The 21,562-nt window shown below is 43.8% G+C and overlaps 1 protein-coding gene across 3 annotated transcripts in view; it reads right to left on the bottom strand.

Annotated features, from left to right (window-relative positions):
* Nucleotides 1–21,562, bottom strand: part of NCAN (neurocan) — a 244,521-nt gene that overhangs the window by 164,466 nt on the left and 58,493 nt on the right. For 2 of the 3 annotated variants that reach the window (XM_033955984.1, XM_033955985.1), the window contains exon 2: nucleotides 16,269–16,348. In XM_033955984.1, coding sequence (XP_033811875.1) covers nucleotides 16,269–16,348 — 80 coding nt within the window. Of the gene's footprint in view, nucleotides 1–16,268; nucleotides 16,349–19,252; nucleotides 19,314–21,562 lie in introns of those variants that run through there. The other variant, XM_033955987.1, reaches the window with a different exon arrangement.

Genomic DNA, 21,562 nt, shown 5'->3' with positions numbered 1-21,562 from the left:
TGGATTTATACATGCATCTTGCTAAGCGTTATTCTAAAAGATGCGCATGTAAATCTTTTAGTGTGCAACCGCAAAAGGTACAAGGAAATGGGAGGAGTATGGGTAGCTCAGGAGTGTTTGATAAAAATCCTCGTGCCCAAAGTTAGGCGTGGCTCTCAGCACTATTATAATAATAATAATAATTTTATTTTTTTGTATACTGCCCAACCAATAGTTCTGGGCGGTTTACATTAAGAGAACTGCTACATTTCAGTGAAAGTACAAATTTTTCAAAAAGGAACGTTTTTCATCAACTTTCTAAATACATAAGATTGTGAATGAACAATCAAGGAGCTCATCCAAGAATTTGTTTTTCCAGCTTGAAAAGCAATTGTCTTTTCCAAAAAAAACTCTTGAAACGGCAAGCTTTTGAGGTAGGGTACATAAACATACCAGAGTTTCTTGTATTCTTTTTTTTTTTTTTTAAATATGTTTATTGAGGAGTACTTGTTATGTATAATTTCAATTGGGAAGCTAGGTATGTTGGCAATAAACCAAAAAGTGCTTTAAAACAAATGCAACCAAACTTAAAGATGACTCTGGCTTCAAAAGGAAGCCAGTGAAGCTGCAAGTAGAAAGGACTCGCACGATCAAATTTTCTCAAGCCAAAAATCAAGCGTACTGCTGCGTTTTGTACCAAGCACAGTCCAGTAAGTGTTTTCTTGGTTGACTCCAGGTAGATAATGTTACAATAATCTAGGGTAGATAAAATAGTGGATTGTACTAATATCCTAAAAGAAGCCAAATCAAAATACTTTTCATGGTTCTTAATTTCCACTTCCAACTCAGAGTGCCTTTTATAGGATAGTACTAAGGGCTCATGTTATGGCATGAAGGTTTGGACACCATTGACAGAATCTAGTTCTAAATGATCAGGAGTGGCTGTTATCCATACAGAGGCAGGTGGCAGACTAACATGCTTGTTATAAGTCATTGGTAGCAGTGGTGTAGCCAGACAGCCAAATTTGGACAGGCCTGAGCCCAAAGTGGGCAGACCTCTATCTCTCTTTCCCTTCCTTTTCCCCTTTGCATCAGCCTCTCTCTTTCTCACCATCCCTCCCCCCAGCCCACTCTCTTTTCCCCTGTCTTCCCACCCCACACCCCAGCCAGTGCAGCATTTCCTGTTTCTCTTCAGGTCACTGGCAGTGGTTCATACACGTTGCTGGCAGCTGACCTAGAAACCTTCCCTCTAATGCAAAACGGGTCAGCCCCTGGCAGTATATAGGAACCACTGCTGGCAGCCTGTTGCTGTTGGGTGGCTGGGCTTGAGCCCAAAATGGGCAGACAAGGCATGGCCAGACAGGCCTGCCCAGACCTACCACATGGCTACACTCTTGATTGGTGGAAAGGTGCCATCCTCACAGGGGAAGAGATTTACTGAATGTGTGGAAACACCTGAGTGGGTAGTGTAGGGCTGGTGTGTGTGTGGGGGGGGGGGGGGGGATTGAAAGTGAGGCTAGAAATGAGTTATAGCCTGAGTATAGAAAGAATGTGGAAAACAGAGAAGAGGAAGAAATGGGAGGTGAAGAGAACCAGGGGGTTTCAGGGTAAGATTGATGAAGAACAGGTATATAACTTTGTTCTGTGTCTACCTAAAGACTCTAAAGAATCCAAAAAAATGTGACTCTGGCGATACCGTCTCCCCCTATAACGAGACACTGTTTTAATGAAGCCCATAGATAGAAATGCCTAGAAATTCCTGGGAACAAAAAGCTGCAGAGAGCCTAACATTTCCAATGACCCCAGAATAAAATGGTCACTAAAGGGGACAATCATGTACACTACAGCTTGAAACTCTAAAGCTTCTTTATCCTCTTCGAGAAAAGGCTTAGTGAATCAGGTCTTTCGTGTGAATTCTCCCAATAAGAATCTGAATGGCAGACGCTGTGCTCAGACGCCCATACTATAAAACCTCCTGCCGCTGCTTTACAAAACTCACCTCCCCCCCTTCCAGAATAACTTACAGTACCCCACTAAGACACACTCCTTCTTCCTCCCCTCATTATAGCTTTTCCCCGGTTAGACTCCTTCTCTGCTATTGCGCTTCAGCGCCTCCTTCCATCATGTGCCTTATTAGAGCAGCGAAGGTGCCTGGCTTTCAGCAGATGAGCAAACGAGCATTCAGGCACAGGCAGGGGTCGGGAATCTGTTATTTATAGTTCATTTTCAGTGCTAACACATTTCTCTGAAACGCTACAGCTTCTTAAGTACTTGCAACATGTAAAGTCAAAAAAGGAGGTAACAAGTCAGAGGGAGAGAAAGAGTGGGGAGTGGGGGGTGGGGGGTGGGGGGAGGGATCAAAGTTAAGAGGAAGGGGTAGGGTTGTTCAACAATTTGGCAAATCTCCTTTTCATAATAGTCATACAATTGTCCTTTTCTAATTCTACCCAGGGCGACAGGATCTAAGATTCAATAGTAGCTGACCACTTGGCCATCGGATCCTGGAAGGGTTTCTGCAACTAGTTTGGTAGCTAATGGTAACCACCTGCTTTTTCTTGAGGAGGAGAGTGACGGGGATTAATACGTTTCAAAACTTTTAAAAAGCAGAATTCATTTTGATGTTATCTGCCATCTGTTAAAGGAGCTGTCCAGACCGTGGTGCTGAACAGTGCAAATGTGCTTTATATATCCTAGGTTTATTGGGCATTTTTGTTTTCTTAGTAGGCACAGGATGCAGAGGACTCTGCATTGCAGACTCTGTTCTACTTGCCCACTGTCACTGATACCATTGAACTGATTAAGGCAAGACTCTGCAAACTTATTTAACTCAGGAAATCAATCCTTTGCATTGACTCTCACATGGCTGGAAGACCTGCCTAGGGCACTGATTCTCAATCTTAACCATTCTAGTTTTCAGGACAGGCTCAGTGACTGTGCGGGCAACCCAATGTCTTCAAATCTATCTCATGCATATTCATTGGGGCTACCCTGATAGGTGGACTGGGTAGGCATAGCTCTAGAGCTAGCTTGAGAAGTACTGGCATAGATTAAAGTTCAAATATTTGAAACTTAAGCTCTAATCCTACTTCTCACACCATCTATTATGAATCCACTAGAAAGAGAGCATTTTATTTTTTGGCTCATTTTTTATGAAACAATCTCCCTCTCTCTCTTCAGTCTGAATCCTCACTCAAACAGTTTAAAACTCATCTTTTTACTCCTGCCTTTTAAGATTTGTGGGGCATGGTTCCTGATCAGCCCTGGTAGTCCTGTCATCAGAGAGGATCTGTAGCTGTTGGCATGACAGTATGATAGGTTGAATATTTTACTTATGTTTTTGTGACTGTCCTATATCCTGATGGAGTTCGATTTTATATTAAATTTTTAATTGTACATCACCTCGATTTGCTGGGCAAAGTAGGTGACATTATCAAATACTAATAAACCATGAACCATCTCACAGTGCAACTTTCCAGCTCTTGCTAGCCAGCATCCAAGAGTCAACCCATAGATACTAATATGGGTTTCCTCACATGGCAGCACATGTTCCCGCTACTGGGCCTCTGGGCCAACCCATTCACAAACTCATCAAAAAAGGGAAATGAAACCATGTGATATACTTTATACAGGGTCATGTATACTAAGGGGCTCATAATAAAAAAAAAAAAAAAAGTCTAAAAAGTGGCCTAAATGGGTACTTGGATGATCAAAAAGCCTAATCGTCCAAGTACCCATAATCAAAGCTGGTTTTAGACGTATCTAAAACCAGCTTAGGCCTTTTCCCTGCCTCTAAACGCACAGAGAGAAAAGAGGCGTTTTAAGAGGAGGGGAAAGGGTGGGCGGGCTGACCTAGACCTAGGCGTGCAGCAGGTATAACCAAAACTTTAGGCAGGTTACCTAGTCGGCACTTATACGTTTTGATTTAGACCAAGTCAAAAAAGGTACAAGTGCTGAAAAGGGGCCGCTGAGCCGATTGTGGCTGCTGTGATCAGCTCAGCGGCCCCAACAACCTGCCTACCCCCTACAGCAATGATCGCGGCAGGAGAGATGGCTCATCTCCCCTGCCGCGATCCACCCTTCCCCCCCCCGACAATGATCAGGGCAGGAGGGAGCCCAAGCCCTCCTGCCCCGTGGCAGCCCCGAACCTCCGATGAAGATCGGGGCAAGAGGAAGCCCAAGTCCTCTTGCCCCGCGGCACCCCCAAACTCCCCGACAGGATCGGGCAGGAGGGAGCCCAAGCCCTCCTACCCGTGACACAAGGGCCCCCCCGAACCCCGATCGCCTCCCCCGCCGACCCCACGACCCACCCACCCCCATGTACCTTCAATAACGTTGGTCGGATGGACGGGTGCCAAGCCCGTCCGTCCGATAGGCCAGCCATCTGTTGAATGACTGGCCTTAGGACCTGATTGGCCCAGGCAAGCCCATGTGTCTAAGGCCCCGCCCACAGGAGGGGGGTCTAAGCTTACTGGGCCTATTCTGGTTGGCCCAGGCGTCTCAGGCCCCACCTGTGGGTGGGATTTGAGCCACCTGGGCCAATCAGGTCCTAAGGTCAGCCATTCAAAGGATGGCTGGCCTGTCGGATGGACGGGCTTGGCACCCGTCTGTCCAACCAATGTTATTGAAGGTACGGGGAGGGGGGGTGGGGAGGCATGGGGTCGGCAGGGGGGTCACGGGTCGGCGGGGGGGGGGCGATCGGGGTTCAGGGGGACCTTGCATATTGTCGGGGAGGTCGGGGGTGCCGCAGGGCAAGAGGGCTTGGGCTCCCTCTTGCCCCGATGTCGTCGGGGGGTGGGGGGTGGATTCTGTAACTGGTGTTGGTTTTGACAGACACCGGTTACAGAATCCAGCTTTTAGGTGAAGGACTGGCTCCTCCTTTGCCTAAAAGCCCTTGTTTTGGATGTTTGGGGCTTAGGCTTTTTTAGATTGATTATATGGTATAAGTTTAGAAGTAGTGGTGGTCTGGGCGTTTAAACAGCTGAACGTAGAGGCAGGCCATTATCAAAAAAAACCTCCTTTTGGACGTTTTTTTTATAATGGACATTTTCCCTGCTTCTACTTTCAACGTTTAAGGCCTTAGGCCAAAAGGGGACTTAGACGTTTTTTTTTTTATTATGCCCCTCTAAAGGAACAAATTATTTTAGCAACCTCTGTATATATTCTGTCATTTCCTGAACCTCTCTGCCCTTTTCTTCTAAATATGGTTCTTTCTTCATGTCAGATAATGGAAGATTTTCCATTGCCTGTCTGATTATCATGTGTCTAATTATTCTTGATGTCTCAGTAATTATTCCTTAACTTTTCCCAAAAGACAAGACAGAAAAGAGTCGCTTGTTTCTGAATTCATTTTAAAATTTCTAATCAATGCTCTGCTGATTAACCCCTTTTATCCTATCTTCTCCTTTCTCCAAACATATAGCTGAAAGATTTTTTTTTTCCCCTGTTGAATACAAGTAACCCTTTGCACTATTTTGTTTTGCTGCATTGAGTATCTTGGGATTTATTTTCTGTTTGACAATTCCCTCTCCACTTTCTCCAGTCTTCTGAATCAGTTTTCATATCCTCTGTATTGTAAATAGGCATCACTTCAGAGATGTGCTTGTAGCTTTCAAGGTACAAATATGGTTTTCAATGTTAGCAAGGCTGTAGATGTAGAAATGTGAATGAAGAGGTTCACAAAACAGAAATCATGGTGAATGGCTGTCATTTTGGGGGGTGATGTCCATGTTTGCCCCCCCTTCTGATTTTACCAAGTTTAGTTAGGGCTTATACCCCGCCCAGCTAGTGTATCATTTGTATGGCTTACAGAGCAAAGTAGGAGATTGGAAAGGGAGTAAGAAGCGTGGTAATTGTAAACCGTTAACTGTATATTAAGTATATTGATATTAGATATATAGAGGGGCATAATCAAAAGAAATGTCTAGGTCCCCTTTTGGTCTAAGTCCCTAGGTGCAGAATATAGGCAGCAGGGAAATGTCCATTCTCAAAAAAAAAACCCCATCCAAAATTAGGTGTTTTTTTTAATTTTTAGAATGGCCTACCTCTATGTTCAGCAATTTAATCACCCAGACTGCCACTACTTCTATCCTTACACACATTCCCAACCAAAAAATCGCCTAAAAGCAGGACTCTCTAATTGGCGTCTGTCATAAACAATGCCGGTTACAGAATCTTGGAACTGCCCCCCCCTCCCTACAACGATCGCAGCAGGAGAGATTCCCAATCCCTCCGAACCTTCCCCTGAACCCCCCCCCCCTGCACTGATCATCATCAGGAGCGAGCCCAAGCCCTCCTACTGAAGAACCCCCTTTCCCCACCACCACCACCACCACCAATCATCAGCAGGAGGGAGCCCAAGCCCACCTGCTGGACAATCCTTTCCCGCACCCTTTTCCCCCAAACATGCACCCACCCCCCTGGACCCCTCTCCATATTCTGCCGGACCCACCCCCAACCCCCTAAACCCCCCCTCTAACCTTAATAAATGGCTGGCCAGCTGGCAGGCCCGCCTTCCTCTGAATGGTACATTGTGGGATGCACCGAGGAGGTGCTTAGGGCTTTATTGGCCCAGGCGCCTAAGACCCTGCCCATAGGAAGGGCCAATTATCAACAGGAAGGGCCAACCAGAATTGAGCCAGTTGCCTAATGGCCCTCCTATGGGCGAGGCCTTAGGCACATGGGCCAACCATATCTTTGGAATGGGGGTTCGGGGGGTGTTGTCTGGCAGGAGGGCTTGGGCTCCCTCCTACCGATAATCGGTACAATGGGGATTCTTCGGCAAGAGGGCTTGGGCATCTCTCCTGCCGATGATTGGTGCGGGGAGTTGTTTGGCAGGAGAGATTGGGCATTTCTCCTGCCGGGGAGGTTGGGGGGGGGGGGGGTTCACGGAAGGAGAGATTAGGCATCTCTCCTGCCGCGATCATTACCGGTGTGGAGGGATGGGTTGCCTGGGCTGCTGAACTGATCACGGCAGCCACAATCAGCTCAGCAGCCTGATTCAGAATTTATACCTGTTTTGACTTGGTCTAAGTCAAAACGTATAAGTTCTGTCTGGCAACTTGTCAAACCTTTTTGCTTATGGCTGCCAGACGACTAAGTCTAGATTGGCCCACCTCCCACACTATCCACTCCTCCAAAAACGCCCCTTTTTGCTCTAGGCATACAGATGCAGGGTAAAGGTTTTAGATCTGTCTAAAGCCAGTTTTGAATATCAGTACTTGGACAATCTGTCTTTTTGATCATCCAAGTGCTGACTTAGGCCGCTTTTTGGACATTTAAAAAATTTTTAATATGAGCCCCATAGTATATTGATATTAGATCCTCAGTATGCATTGAATATGGAAACTTGTATTGAAAAACTTGTTCTGTAACTATGGCAAATTCTAACCCGTCAACTTTATATTATGTATGTTAACCTGTAACTCATTCTGAGTTCATTGGGAAGAACAGGATAGAAAACGAAATAAAACAACAAACAAATAAAAAAAACTGCTCAAATCCCCATCTTTGGCCGTGTTCAATTCCAAGTTAAAAGCCCACCTTTTCAAGACTGCTTTCAACTCCTAGCTCCTCTCACCATGGGTTCTGCATCCTCAGCCCTATATGTTAGGTCTGTCTGTCCAAGTTAGATTAAAAGCTCTTCTATGCAGGGACCGTTTATTAAGGGCTCCTTTTACAAAGGCGAATTAGGGCCTTAACTCGTGGAATAGTGCGCGCTAAAATGCCCCGCCCGCTAGCTGCTACCACCTCCTCTCGAGCAGGCGGTAGTTTTTCGGCTAGCGCGCGCACTAAAAACGCTAGCGCACCTTCGTAAAAGGAGCCCTAAATGTCAAAATGTACAACGCTGTGTAAGCCTTTCAGCACTAAACAGTATATGTAATAAATAGTAGTAGTACCTGAGGGCAATGGAGAGTTGAATGACTTTCCCAAGATCATAAGGAACAGCAGTGGGCTTTGAGCCAGGTATCTCTGTAGGTCAGAGCCAGGGCTTTAACAATTAGGCCAGTGGTCTCTGACCATTTTCATGAAAACAGCCATAATGTGAATATGAGAAAGCTCCAAGTGCCACCAAAATTCTATTTTCATCATGCACTCTTAATCTTATCTTAACAAGTTTTTTCTATTCCGCCTTTACCTAAATAGTTCAAGGACGGATAACAGAAATAAAAAAACAGACCAATTTGTCTGAGAATTGGAGAGAGAATTGTCACACAGAAAATAAATCCTAAGATACTCAATGCAGCAAAACCAAATGGTACCAAGTGTGAGCTGTTTTCAATAGGGGGAAAAATCTTTCAGCTTTATATTAGGAGAAAGGAAAAAGTAAGGGGTTAACTAGCAGAACATTGATTAGAACTTTTTAAATGAATTCAGAAACTAAAAGTGTCTCTTTTCTGTCTTGTCCTCTGGGAAAAGCTAAGGAATAATTACTGAGACATCAAAACTTACATAGCATAATTAAGCCCAATTTAAATCAATTATGATGGAAACAAAAAAGATTTTAAAATTTTTCTGAATGGAAGATAATGCCCACAGACGCATAATCCCAAAGGAAGTTGGCTCCAAAAACTAACCAGTTGATATTGAATTGACAAAGAAAATTGTCTAATAGACTTTACATTCTTAGCCATAGGAAATTTCAATTGAAAAGAAGGGGGTTATACAATAAGGACATTCTTCTGTGCTTTAGCAAAGCTTTGGCATGGTTTTCCACATAGAAACATGATGGCAGATGAAGGCCAAATGGTCCATCCAGTCTGCTCATCTGCAGTAATCATTATCTCTTTCTCTAAGAGATCCCACGTGCCTATCTTAGGCTTTCTTGAAATCAGACATAGTCTCTGTCTCCATCACCTCTTCTGGGAGACTGTTCCATGCATCTACCACCCTTTCTGTAAAAAAGTATTTCCTTAGATTACTCCGGAGCCTATCACCTCTTAACTTCATCCTATGCCCTCTCATTGCAGAGTTTCCTTTCAAATGAAAGAGACTTGACTCATGCGCATATACAGTACATTACGTAGGTATTTAAACGTCTCTATCATATCTCCCCTCTCCTGCCTTTCCTCCAAAGTATACAGATTGAGATCTTTACATCTGTCCGCATACGCCTTATGATGAAGACCACGTACCATTTTAGTAGCCTTCCTCTGGACCTACTCCATCCTTTTTATATCTTTTGGAAGGTGCGGCCTCCAGAATTGTACACAATATTCTAAATGAGGTCTCACCAGAGTCTTATACCTGGGGCAAAACTGAAAGGAGCAATTGTAAGAGCGACAAACCTTTTTGTGTGTGCAAGTAAGTAAAAAGTATGAGGGGATAAAAGGCCATTTTGGTTCAAGGGCAAGTGTTTCATGGTTTCTCTAGCTTTGTCATACCACTGCAGTACACATCTAAATAAGAATCCTCACTTTTGACCTGTCCTATGTACATATGGCACAGGCACAAGCACCTGCCCTACGCCTACCTTTGTCCATTCCTGGCCTATGGCAATCTGTTTTTCAGACATTTGGGGGGAATTCTATAATTGGCGCCTGTATTGGTGGCCGCCTAAGAAGCAGCCACCGATAGTATGTCAATCATGAATCAGTGCCGATTATAGAATTTCACTTTTTTTTTTACACCAGCACCTTAAATGTAGGTCAGCATTTTAGAAGCTACATTTAAGGCACTGGTGTCGTGCTTATGGAAGCGCCTAGGGGCACCTAAGGAAGCCTAAGACCACTTTCTGTGCATGCCACATCTACCCCAGCCTTAGGCACCGTTTGGCACCATTATTATTATTTTTTTAATGTGCTTAAGGATTGGTTAGTTAGCCTGCGGTAGGGCACCCTACCCGCTGGCTAACCTTTGGCACGTCTTTGAGAATTTCCCCCCTTAATGCACTATCCAAGATGGCAAGACTGAACTTAACGAATTTGCAGAACTTGAGGACAATTTCAGCACTGGGGCCACACACTGGAGACCACTGCATTAGGCTATTTCTCTACTCCACTTTTATAAAATACATATAATAATGAGGGTAAATACAGTACATACCGTACCATTACTCTAGGAAGAATTTTGCTCTCCTTTTTTAAAATACATTTTTATGTATACAATTCCCCATCCTAAAAGCCTGGCTTCTACAGCTTCAGACCTGGCACCCCCAACTTTGTTTCTGCTCAGCTCAACTTTCCCCAGGAGCCTTGAACACCTCTAGGCTTGATCTGTCTGCCTCCACCACTCTGTATGGTCAATCCCTAGCTTTTTAGCCCCACTGCTGTATCTTGGGGGCAAAAGGGAGCCATAAAAATTCAAATGATTTCTGAGCTTTTATAACACTATGTAGCTACCATGAAAAGAAGGGACTTACAGAAAGAGAAAACACAAGAAATATGGGAGCACCCCAAATCTCAAAAGCATGGCCTCTTCAACCAGTTCAGAACAAAGAAAACAGAGGCATCTACTACAGGCTGAAATGATTTTGGTTTTATAGGATTATAGCAAACTTTCTGGTATTAAGCTTAGCATAGCCACTGCCCCATTCCTATCAAACTGTGTGTCTTCAGAACTGGATAGGACGCTTACAGGCATTGTGACAATAAACCACTTTCTTTTTGAAATTGCTTTTTTTATTTTAATTTGATTTGGGATTTTCTCTAGTTTGGCACTGCAAGAATCTTAGTGTGATTTCAGAGAGTGGTAAATGGACTCTGGGAGTTCCTGAAAGAGGACAGCTATAGGATATCTTGTTTTGTTTTGTTTTGTTTTATTTTACTTTGAGTTTTTCATTGATCAGATTTGACCTGGTAGAGAAAGGAGAGTGGGATGAGTAAGGTTCTTCTACCTTAGCTAAGTGGTACAATCCCTAGTTGGGAGTCAGAGTTGGAATCTGCAACCTTCTGAGATCTCCAGTTGTAAAACTACGCTGCCACTACTGACTAGAACTGTCACATCGGCCTGGAGAGAATTATTTCCAAAGGAAATTACCTGAATATCTAAGCAGTTACCTGGGTAAACTGCCCACCCTTTGACAGCTAATTCTAGAGCAGGGCTACTCAATTCTGGTCTTTGAAGTCTACAGGCAGGCCAGGTTTTCAGGATATCCACAATGAATATGCATATGGTAGATTTGCATACCAAGAAGGCAGTGCATGCAAATCTATCTCATTTATATTCATTGTGGATATCCTGAAAACCCGGCCTGTATGTGAACCTCGAGGACTGGAATTGAGTAGCCCTGCTCTAAAGCAGTGGTTCCCAACCCTGTCCTGGAGGAACACCAGGCCAATTGGGTTTTCAGGCTAGCCCTAATGAATATGCATGAAGCAAATTTGCATGCCTATCACTTCCATCATATGCAAATCTCTCTCATGCATATTCATTAGGGCTAGCCTGAAAACCCAATTGGCCTGGTGTTCCTCCAGGACAGGGTTGGGAATCACTGCTCTAAAGTTTCACATGATGGCTAAATTTCACCATAAGGAAAAGGGACATGTCTGAGGGCAAGAGTTGACTGAAAGAGAAAAAGGAAGCACTAGGAATCTTATGGTGGTTAGAGCTGGTATAAGTGCATTAGGCCAGTGGTTCCCAACCCTGTCCTGGAGGACCAGCAGGCCAATCGGGTTTTCAGGATAGCCCTACTGAATATGCATGGAGCAGATTTGCATGCCTGTCATATCCATTATATGCAAAACTCTCATATGCATATTCAGTAGGGCTAGCCTGAAAACCCGATTGGCTTGGTGGTCCTCCAGGACAGGGTTGGGAACTACTGCATTAGGAGAACCATCAGCTTTGTTTCTCCCTCTCTCTTTCAGCATTCTTAGCTACCAGCTGCACCTTCAACACTTCCTCCTACAGGTAATGACAGCTCCATCCAACACAGTACCAGCGATTCTAGTACAAGTTTCAAGTTTATTATTATTTGATATCCCACAAATCAAATCATATCTAAGCGGCTTACAATACCAATAGTATAAAAAGCAAATAAAATAAAATAATCAAATAAAACACGACATAGAAAAGGGAAATAACTACAGTTTGTGATAGAAAAGAAGGGGGAAGGAAAAACACAAGGGGTTAGGTCTATAAGCTCTTACTGGCGAGTTCTGGAGTGCTTATAGAAGTAAGATATAAAATACTTAATAATAGGCATCAGTAAATAAAAATGTTTTAAGATCTTTTTAAAAAGTATTAAGTGAAGTTTGTAATCTAAGATTACCTGGAAGCAAATTCCATAATTCCGATCCCTGGACAGAAAAAGTGGAATTGTGAATAGTATCTAAAAATCTCTCTCTAAATGAAGGCACTATCAAACGATTTTGATTTAGAGATCTATGTATTCGGAAAGGCGTGTAAGGAGTCTTAAATTTACCCTTCCCTTGATTTTTTGTAGACTGGTCTCTTCCCACAGTCTTTGGCTGCTGAAAAGTTTGACCTCCACTAGAGGCCCTAGACTTCTTCCTGCAATTTTCATTTGCTGGTGTGTTGGGTTGATCATTATTCTGGTATCATCACCATAAACATTTTCTCATAATACACAAGATCTATAATCAGAGTGCCAGCCACAAGTTTTAAAAATGCAACTGGCCAGAGCCCTGGCATTCAGTAGTTTTTGAGTATTTGCCAGCCTCCAAATTATGGGGATCTAGACACCCATCTTGTTTGCCTAACGGAAGTTTCAGCTTTGCAAGAGACACATTTTTGGACTCAGCATGAGTTTGCATCTTGTAATTTTACTTTTCCAGCCTCTAACTAGTGACAGAATTATCTTACAATTAAACACTCCCACCATATCTGGAAGAATATTCTCTTATCATTATGATAAAATAGCCTCATGTCACTGGGGTCAGGATCCTCTACAGTTAATTGCAACTAATGATCTGGTTTTCTGGATATCCATAAAGAATATTCAACAGAGAGAATGGGGCAAACATTTGGTGTAAGAAACCAGTTGATACACACAGTTTAATGTAGAGTAACTTGGGGAGAATTAGGAGACACTGGGCTAAATAAGAGTCAGGGAAGACATCAGTAAAGCTATTGTGGCTGCTGGGATCTCTTTTTCTGCCTGTTTGCAAGGCTTGATAAAAACTTCTTAGAATCATAGGATAAAGTGTTTCATTAAAGTCAGTGACAATATTTTTGGCAGCACTGGTTTACCATTGTTCAGTGCCTGTTGACTGCACTCAGTCAGCTGTAGATAGAATTTTGTAATGTAGCAGAACCTATTAGTGATTCTTTGCATCTGATTTAGGTTGGGTTGTTTTGTTTTTCTTCTTCAAATCTGCATATTAGGGCAGCTTGGGACTTATTTTGCAAAACTGAAATCTAACAGAGAAATTTAATATGGAGATAAACGTGGTGAAAGTGATTAGACTACTTCTGTCCCCTCTGTGAATAAATTTAGCCTGATCATTGGCATCAAAAATTCATGGAATATTTTCCCTTCCTCCCCACTTCTCCTCTCCCTCCTCCCTGGAGTTAACTTGTTCCAGGCTGGAGAATTTGTGACAGTCCTGGATTTATTATCACCCTATCCTGGTGTGTTATGGGATCTGATGCACTATTTCAGTGGGTTGATTCAGGCACTATAAATCCCACACACTGCTTTGGGAGGTAAGTTCAAAACCAGGACTGGGCAAAATGTCTGCAGTCTGGAACTAACACACACGGATAAGGGGAACAGAATGAGTGAGTTCCATCTTTTTCTGCAGCATCCTATCTTTGGAGTAGGAGCACTATAATACAAGGTTGCCAACTGGATCCAAATTTGTAGGACAGAATTGATCTAGTCCTAGGTTTAGTCTGTTGCATATAGGGACTTGTAGTTCTGATTTCCTCATTCCATTCCCTAAGCAAAGCAAGGCTACAAGTCCCAGCATGCACTATGGTAAATCCAGGACTGGATCAACCCCTGTGTTGCAAACCTGGATCCAGTAGCAGCCTTATTTTAAAATGAGTTGCTCACAAATATGACTGTGGGACTTAAACCTGAAGTTTTCAAGTGTCCAATCTCCCCCAGCTAAAATGCATTAGGAAAGAGGCACTTAGCCAGGTCTGCTGAGAAACACAGAAACGTGGTTATTGTGACAAGTGGTAACCTTGAAAGCATTGCAGTGTTCCTCTGGCGCCTACAAAAACACTTTGTAAGTGCAAATTGCCTCTAAAATCATTATCCAATCAAGGCCTAATAAAGAGAAAATTATTACATTCTGAAAGAGAGGAACAGCTTCTGCTTTAATGATTAATGAAAAGTACAGAGCTGAGCTGCTGCTGTCTGACCTCTCTCTACTTTCTAACACTTCTCATTTAAACTTTTTAATGATATAAAAGTGACCCTCAGGCCCAGGAGAAGGGCTCTATACCAGAGGACACTGGTCTGGAAAACTGCTCTCTCTCTAGCTGAGATAACAGATAGCAGGTCAACAAGTAGCTCCAGGTCATAAAGGACAGAATGAGCCAGGCCTGGTTTTGCCCTGATCTCATCTACAGAAATCAGAATGGAGCATCTGGGGGGGCGGAGGGGGAGTTATAAAACTAGGACTAACCCAGCCTCTCACCTTGACTTGGAGCTATCTGGTTACCACAGGAAGGTGTTTCCTAATGCAGTGTTTCTCAACTCAGTCGCGTCAGTCAGGTTTTCAGGATATCCATAATGAATATGCATGAAAGAAATGTGCATATAATGGAGGCAGTGTATGCAAATCAAGTTTATGGATATTCATTGTGGATATCCTGAAAACCTGACTGGAAATTGGGTATCCCAGGACCGAGTTGAGAAACACTGCTCTAATGTTCCCAAAGGGAGAGCACAGAGCAGGGCTACTCAGTTCTAGTCCTTAAGGTTCACTGGCGGACCAAGTTTTCAGGATATCCACAATGAATATGCATGTGGCAAATTTGCATGCACTGCCTCCTTGGTATGCTGATCTCTCTCATACATATTCATTGTGGATATCCTGAAAACGTGGCCTGACTTTGGACCTTGAGGACCAGAACTGAGTAGCCCAGGAATAGAACATCAAAGCTTGTAATACACAAGAGCAAACAGAAAGGCTTTGGATAAAGGTGGACTATAAATTGCTAATAAATAAATAAAAACAGGGTAGTGGGAGAGGAGGGAGAAAGAACCATCTGGACAGAAAAAAACAAGGATACAGATAAGCCAGCTGCGCAAGATGCAGGAACAGTAGCATGAAGTGAGGACTATATAGTATAGTGGTTCCCAACCCTATCCTGGACGACCCCCCAGGCCGGTCGGGTTTTCAGGATAGCCCTAATGAATATGCATGAGAGAGATCTGCATATAATGGGGGTGCCAGGCATGCAAATCTGCTCCATGAATATTCATTAGGGCTATCCTGAAAACCCGACTGGCCTGGGGGGTCCTCCAGGACAGGGTTGGGAACCACTGATATAGTAGACCAGAACAAGAACTTTTTAATCTCTCTGTGACATCCTCCTCAAAAAAACACCTTAAAAATGCTGTAGTTCCTTCTTAATTTCTCATTGAGATATGCTGGAGGTAGGGAGAGTTTTGAAAGAAGAACATGGAAACCCCCTTCACACAGTAACATTGCCCACCAAGGTGAAACTTGACAAAGAGCCAGTCTAGAAGTGGATGTAGGAGGCTACACCGAGTCGATTCAGGAAGCAGTTCATACACAAGAGGTCAAATCTCTCTTATCTCCAGAGCTGCCAAGTTACCTGTTCTAGGAGGGAGACTTTTGGCCCAGTCTTGGTTTTAAATTTATATCCCAGAGCAATATAGGATTTGTAGTCCACGATTCTATCCTTTGAAATCAGTGCTGCAGGTCCCATAATGCATCAGGATGAGGTTGGCAGAAATCCAGGCCTGGGCAAAAAGCCTCCCTTCTGGAATGGGTAACTTGACAGCTCTGTATCCCACTGCTGGTGGGCAGAATCTTTCATGTCCCACTGCTACTGGGCACCTTGGCCAGTGCACCTAGTGGCTTTCAGTATAAAAAAAAAGTAAGCCTAACTCCTCATTCCTTGTCACAAATACACACACTTTGTGCCCTTTCCAAGTAACAATGCAACATTAATTTCCCTTAACAGTGGATCATTATGTCTCTGGGCTCTAATTATCTCTCTGGGGAGGAAGTAGAGTGATACAACCACATGTGTTAGCCAGTGCCATCAGTTGCAGGGCAGTTTAGGGCACCCATAACGATTCATACTCAGCACTCTGGCAAAGTTAATCACACTGATTAAAGTTCTAATGATAATCCCAGCACCAATTCCTCTGTAGTCACGAAAACAAGTCTTCACTCTCTTACCTTGTACAGAAAGAGAGAGAAAGACAGGAGCAAGAAGAATCCAACAGGTCTTGAGATGCCGCCCACTGACCATTCTTAACCTGAAATCATAAAATAAAAAAGAGAAGTTATGTAAATTAGTATTAGATCCCTAATATGTGTCGAGTTAGGATAAAAACTTGTACTGACCCCACTCCCAAAAAAAGCAAACACCCTTGTACTATAACTATGGTAAATTGTAACCTGTTAACTGTATATTAAGGGGCTCATAATCAAAACAAAAATACATCTAAAAACCCACCTAAATCGGCACTTGGACGACCTAAAAGACAGGTTGCAGGTTTCTGGGTCTCACTGCGTCTTCACACTGCAGAATTCAGAAGAAGAAAGCCACAGAATGGTGGCTGAAACATCGGTTTCTACCTGACAAAGATGCAGCAAGACCTGGAAACCTGCAACAAGCACAATGCCAGCTGCAGAAGCCCTGAGAGAACATCTAACGCAGCTCAACGGGGAGAGGATCTTTAAACCTACCAGAGACTTTTTCCATTCTATGGACTTTCACAACAAAACTCAAATTTCTGACCAACTGAATTTCCCGCCAAAATTCATATTGGTGGTCTGCCCTGTTCCCAATCAGGTCAGTGAACCCACTACTTACTAAGTCACACTGCAGACTTCAGAGCATACCCTCAAGAAAGCCACAGCATGGTGGCTGAAATGTTGGTTTCTACCTGACTAAGACGCAGCGATATCCGGAAACCTGCAGCAAGCGCATTTCCCAAGATGTCCAGGATGGAACTTAGACGTCTGGAGCTAGACCTGTTTTAAAAGCATCTAAGTGCCAAAAAGGAACCCAAACTGATCAAATGACAACTAGAGGGATTAAGTAATGACCCCCTCACACTCACCCAGTAGTCACTGATGGGTTTAGGATGATTCATCGCAGCTGTTTCATCGCAGCCAGTTCAACGTGGCTGTTTCAGTGAGGCCATTTTAGTGTGATGAACTGGCCACGATGAATTGTCCAATTTCAGTGTTTGGGGGGACGATGCCTCCAATCCTCCAAAACATTTCTGCTTTTGAGGAGTGATGCCCCCACACTCCCTATAATTTCTTTGTCTGCCACCCCCACACTCCCCCCCAAATTATACCCTCCCCCTTTCCTCCCTGTTCGCAATCCAGCACCTCTGCAGTGGATGGCGGGGAGCCTAGTCCCTCGGGGGAGAAGCTGCTGCCAGAACTAGAGTACAGGGTTTAATATAATTAAAAACAGGGAGACAGAAAAGCCTATATTATGCTACCCCTGGGTAAGCGGATCTTCCTAGATTTCCTCGGGATCTTACAAATCTAGGGCCTGCAGTTCACGGCCCTCCATGTAATCCATCCTCACAGACAGCATCGGAGGCCAATCCAATGGGGGAAATGGACGCAGAGCTTCATCCCCTGACCCCTACCAAGATCAGCAGAACAAGTTAAGTCTCAGTCTGGAATTGGAATGAGATGATTCACTGCGGCCATTTCATCGCAGCCACCCTGAAACATCCCACAATGAAACAGCTGCAATGAATCTTCCCATTCAGGATTCTTCTGTTCACTGACGCCCTCCCATTCCACAGAGATCTGAATGAAACAGTACATACCTGTCTCTAGAATAGCAGCATGTGGTATGGGAAGGCCTAGTGGAACAGCACCTGGATGTCTTATGTAGGCTGGTGGTGGGCTACTACATTTATGGTGGAAAGTGTGAAGCTACCTTACTATACTGCCATATAAGTGCCACCTGCAGCCATAAGGGCTTTTGGGGTGGTAGACAAGTGGGTATAATAGGTTTTGGGGGAGTTCTGGAAGACTCACCATAAATTATAAGGGGGTTAAGGTAAGATGTACATCTGATTCCTTTTATGTGAAGTTCATAGCAGTGCCCTCTAAGGTGCCCCACTGCTCTGTTGGCATGTCTGTGTGGCCAGTCCAGAAAAAGCTGGCTCCTCCCACGTCCAAATGGCCTGGATCTGGATGTTTTTATGTTGAAAATGGTGAAAAAAGTTAGGTGTCCTAAGGTTGGACATCCTGATGGCCAAGACATTTAAACAGGTCATTAAAAAAAAAAAAAAAAATTAGATGTGTAGCGGTTTCAAATAAGGCCATTTCCCCGCACTGACTTTTGGATGTCTTGCAGGAAACACCCAAAATCAGACTGAGATACATTATTGAAAAGTTCCCCTCCCCCCACATTAGCATAAAACTTATGAAACACCTAATAAGTACACATCAGAACATTCAAATAACATAGGTATGATGCTAATACTTTTCTACAATACAGTTTATCAAATAGCTGAGAGGCCAAGTGAAGTTATTAGATGCTATAGATGCATCTACATTTTGGTGCAACCACTTATGCCAGGCATAAATTAGTGTGCCTAAGTGCCCCATGCAGTATTCTATAAGTTACATGTGTAAATTGGCACAATACCCAAGACCAGTGGCATAGCAAGGGTGAGAGGAGCCTGGGGTAGTGGTGTCCTTCCCTGCCCTCTTATCCTCCCCCTCCCTCCACATGCTCTTTCCCTTCCCTCTCCTGCTGAGCACACGCTGCTTCCCTTCCCTGTACCTGTGTAACATTCCTGGCGCGAGCAGCAACACCCAAGCTGCTATTGCGTTAGCTCCCTCTGACATCACTTCCTAGGTGCAGGTCCAGGAAGTGACATCAGAGGAAGAGCCGACACTGGCACGACTGCAGCTTGGGGGTTGCTGCTCGCACCAGGAACATTACAGAGATACAAGGAAAGGGAATTGGAGCACACATGCAGAAGTGGGAGGGGGCAGGGAAGGAGGAGGACAGGTGCCTGTGCCCTCACCAAGATGGTGCCAGGGGCAGACCACATCCCCGTCCCCCCTTACTATGCCACTGCCCAAGACCCATCTATACTCCACCCACTAACGCAAAATAGTGTTTACATGTGACCTTATTTATTTGTTAAAAAATAATCATAACCTGCACTTACAGAATAGCTCGATATTCTATAAGGGTGTGGCTTAGGTCTCTCACAGTCACACATATAGGGTTGCAAGATAAAGGAAAACACTTTATTATTATTGCTCAATACATGCATCCCTGTTACTTCACAGGCTTTAGTCCAGCACTAGTCCAGTCTCTATTGCTCTCTAGTTTCTCATTATCACTGTCAGCACTCTTCTTAGGGCTGGCTCCCAGCCTAGCCCAGTACAGTGACTATTAACGCCTCTTTGGTTCCCTCTGTACATTCAACAAAAGCAAGTACTTTCTGAATACAATTCAAGGTTATCTCCTATCTTGATAATCTTCACACACAGACTCTGGAGCCTTAAGCTTGAACCATACTGCTTCCCTGATCTCCTCAGGTACACTGGCTCAGCTTAGAATGGAGTCCTCTTCCTTCTCAACCTCCCTCCTGGAAGCCTCCACAGTCCACACTCAAAGAGGGTCTCCTGACTCAGGGCCAGATTCTCAAAACTTAAGGTTGCCTTTAACGTGGTCGCTAAACCAGTTCCAGGCGGTTTAGCGTGCATGTATTTTAGCGGTGGTTTATCACAACGGTTTACCGTGGTCTTTTCTGAGCTTCCTAGCAGCCTCTGATTCTGCCATGCAAATGAACTTATCAGTATTTAAATGAGTACTCTGGTGGATTCTTCAACATCACCGAATGATTCTCCAAGCACAGTGTCGGCTTACGGTGACCATAAATTAGCAACTGATCTGGGGTACCACTACTGTGAAAAGTGCATCTCTGGTGTGTGTTTTTACTGTATCTCATGAAAAAAAATAAAAACTTAACATGGTTCACATAAATTATACAGTCAAAAACAGGTTTCTGTAACACAACTCAAGTGTTACATGAATATGAATAATGAGAGGAAAAGGTCTCAGAACTCTTGCGCTTTCAATGAATGATCATTTGAGTAGCTTATGCAGGTCAGGTATTCACTCATTGACCAAAAAACTCTCGCTTAACTTTATAAATCTTTTTTTGTTCAATTTTTAAACTTTTTAAATAACATTAGCAATAAATATGAAAATGCACTTATCTTAAAATTTCATTGTAAAGTGCAATAGTGCCATGTGCGATATAGTTTAGCCCGATGGGTCACGTTTCGATAGAAAATAATGGCTTCCTCGGGGGTCTTTGAAAATGTTTGCAGCTCTTATGCTAACTTCCAAAAAATAGTGCCATTGAAAGCGCAGGAGTTCTGAGACCTTGTCCTCTCATTATTCATATTCATGTAACACTTGAGTTGTGTTACAGAAACCTGTTTTTTGACTGTGTGTTCACCTTAAGAGGTTTCTTCTATTTGTGTTATAAATAGTGTTTTACATAAATTATAGTCTTTTTTATTTGGGGGGGGCGGATAGACAAAAGCACGCTTCTTGAGCTCGTGTATTACAGTACTCCCCCGATATTTATGGTTCCAGGAACCCCCGCAAATCTTGAAAAAACGCGAATACGGTTTTCATGGGGGAGACTGGAGAGGGCAGCGGGAGAAGCAGGAGAGAGCAGCCGGAGCACCAGTGAGTGCAGGAAATCACTCGCTGTATGCTCCGACCGCCTCTTCCTGCACTACGTCGGGCCTTACCAATCAGGAGCTGTGTGTCAAAGCAGCTTCTGATTGGATAAGGCCCGACTTAGTGTAAGAAGAGGCGGTCGGAGCATTCAGTGAGTGATTTCCTGCACTCGCTGGCGCTCCGGCTGCTCTCTCCTGCCTCTCCCGCTGCCTTATCCTTGTTGGCAGTTCATGGTCGGAAAATACCGCGAATGACCTGGACCGCGAACCGCCGACCGCGAAAGACCGGGGGAACACTGTATAGCTGTGTCTTATGCATTTCTGGATGTGGTTCGTGATAAAATTTGACATTAAAAACAAATTACAAGATTTACATGAATTATAGCAGTTTGGGGAGGAAAAAGGCATTTCTTATGCGCACTTGTTGAAAGCCAACATTACATCTCCCCTCCCTTCCCTTCCTTTCATCCAATAGCTCTTCCACACCTATGATTGACACACTGCTTATGGCGTTGCTTTTACTGGCACATACACACATTTTCATGGTATATTCTACGCATGTGCCAATCACTATCACCAGCAACTCATCTCATGTAAATTTAGCGAACCTTCACTACTCTCTGCCAACCTCATTTGTATGTGCATTTTTTTGAGAATGACTCACCTTTTAGAAATTGCTACAATAATGGCTGCGGCAGCGGCACATTGGTTTTTACTACAAAGTTATGAGAATCTGGCCCTCAGGGCATTTAACCCCAGCCTGCTCTGAGCCCCAT

The sequence above is a fragment of the Geotrypetes seraphini genome, chromosome 8, assembly GCF_902459505.1.
Source record: "Geotrypetes seraphini chromosome 8, aGeoSer1.1, whole genome shotgun sequence".
Lineage (NCBI taxonomy): Eukaryota > Metazoa > Chordata > Amphibia > Gymnophiona > Dermophiidae > Geotrypetes > Geotrypetes seraphini.
This window is presented reverse-complemented; position numbering and strand designations above follow the sequence as displayed.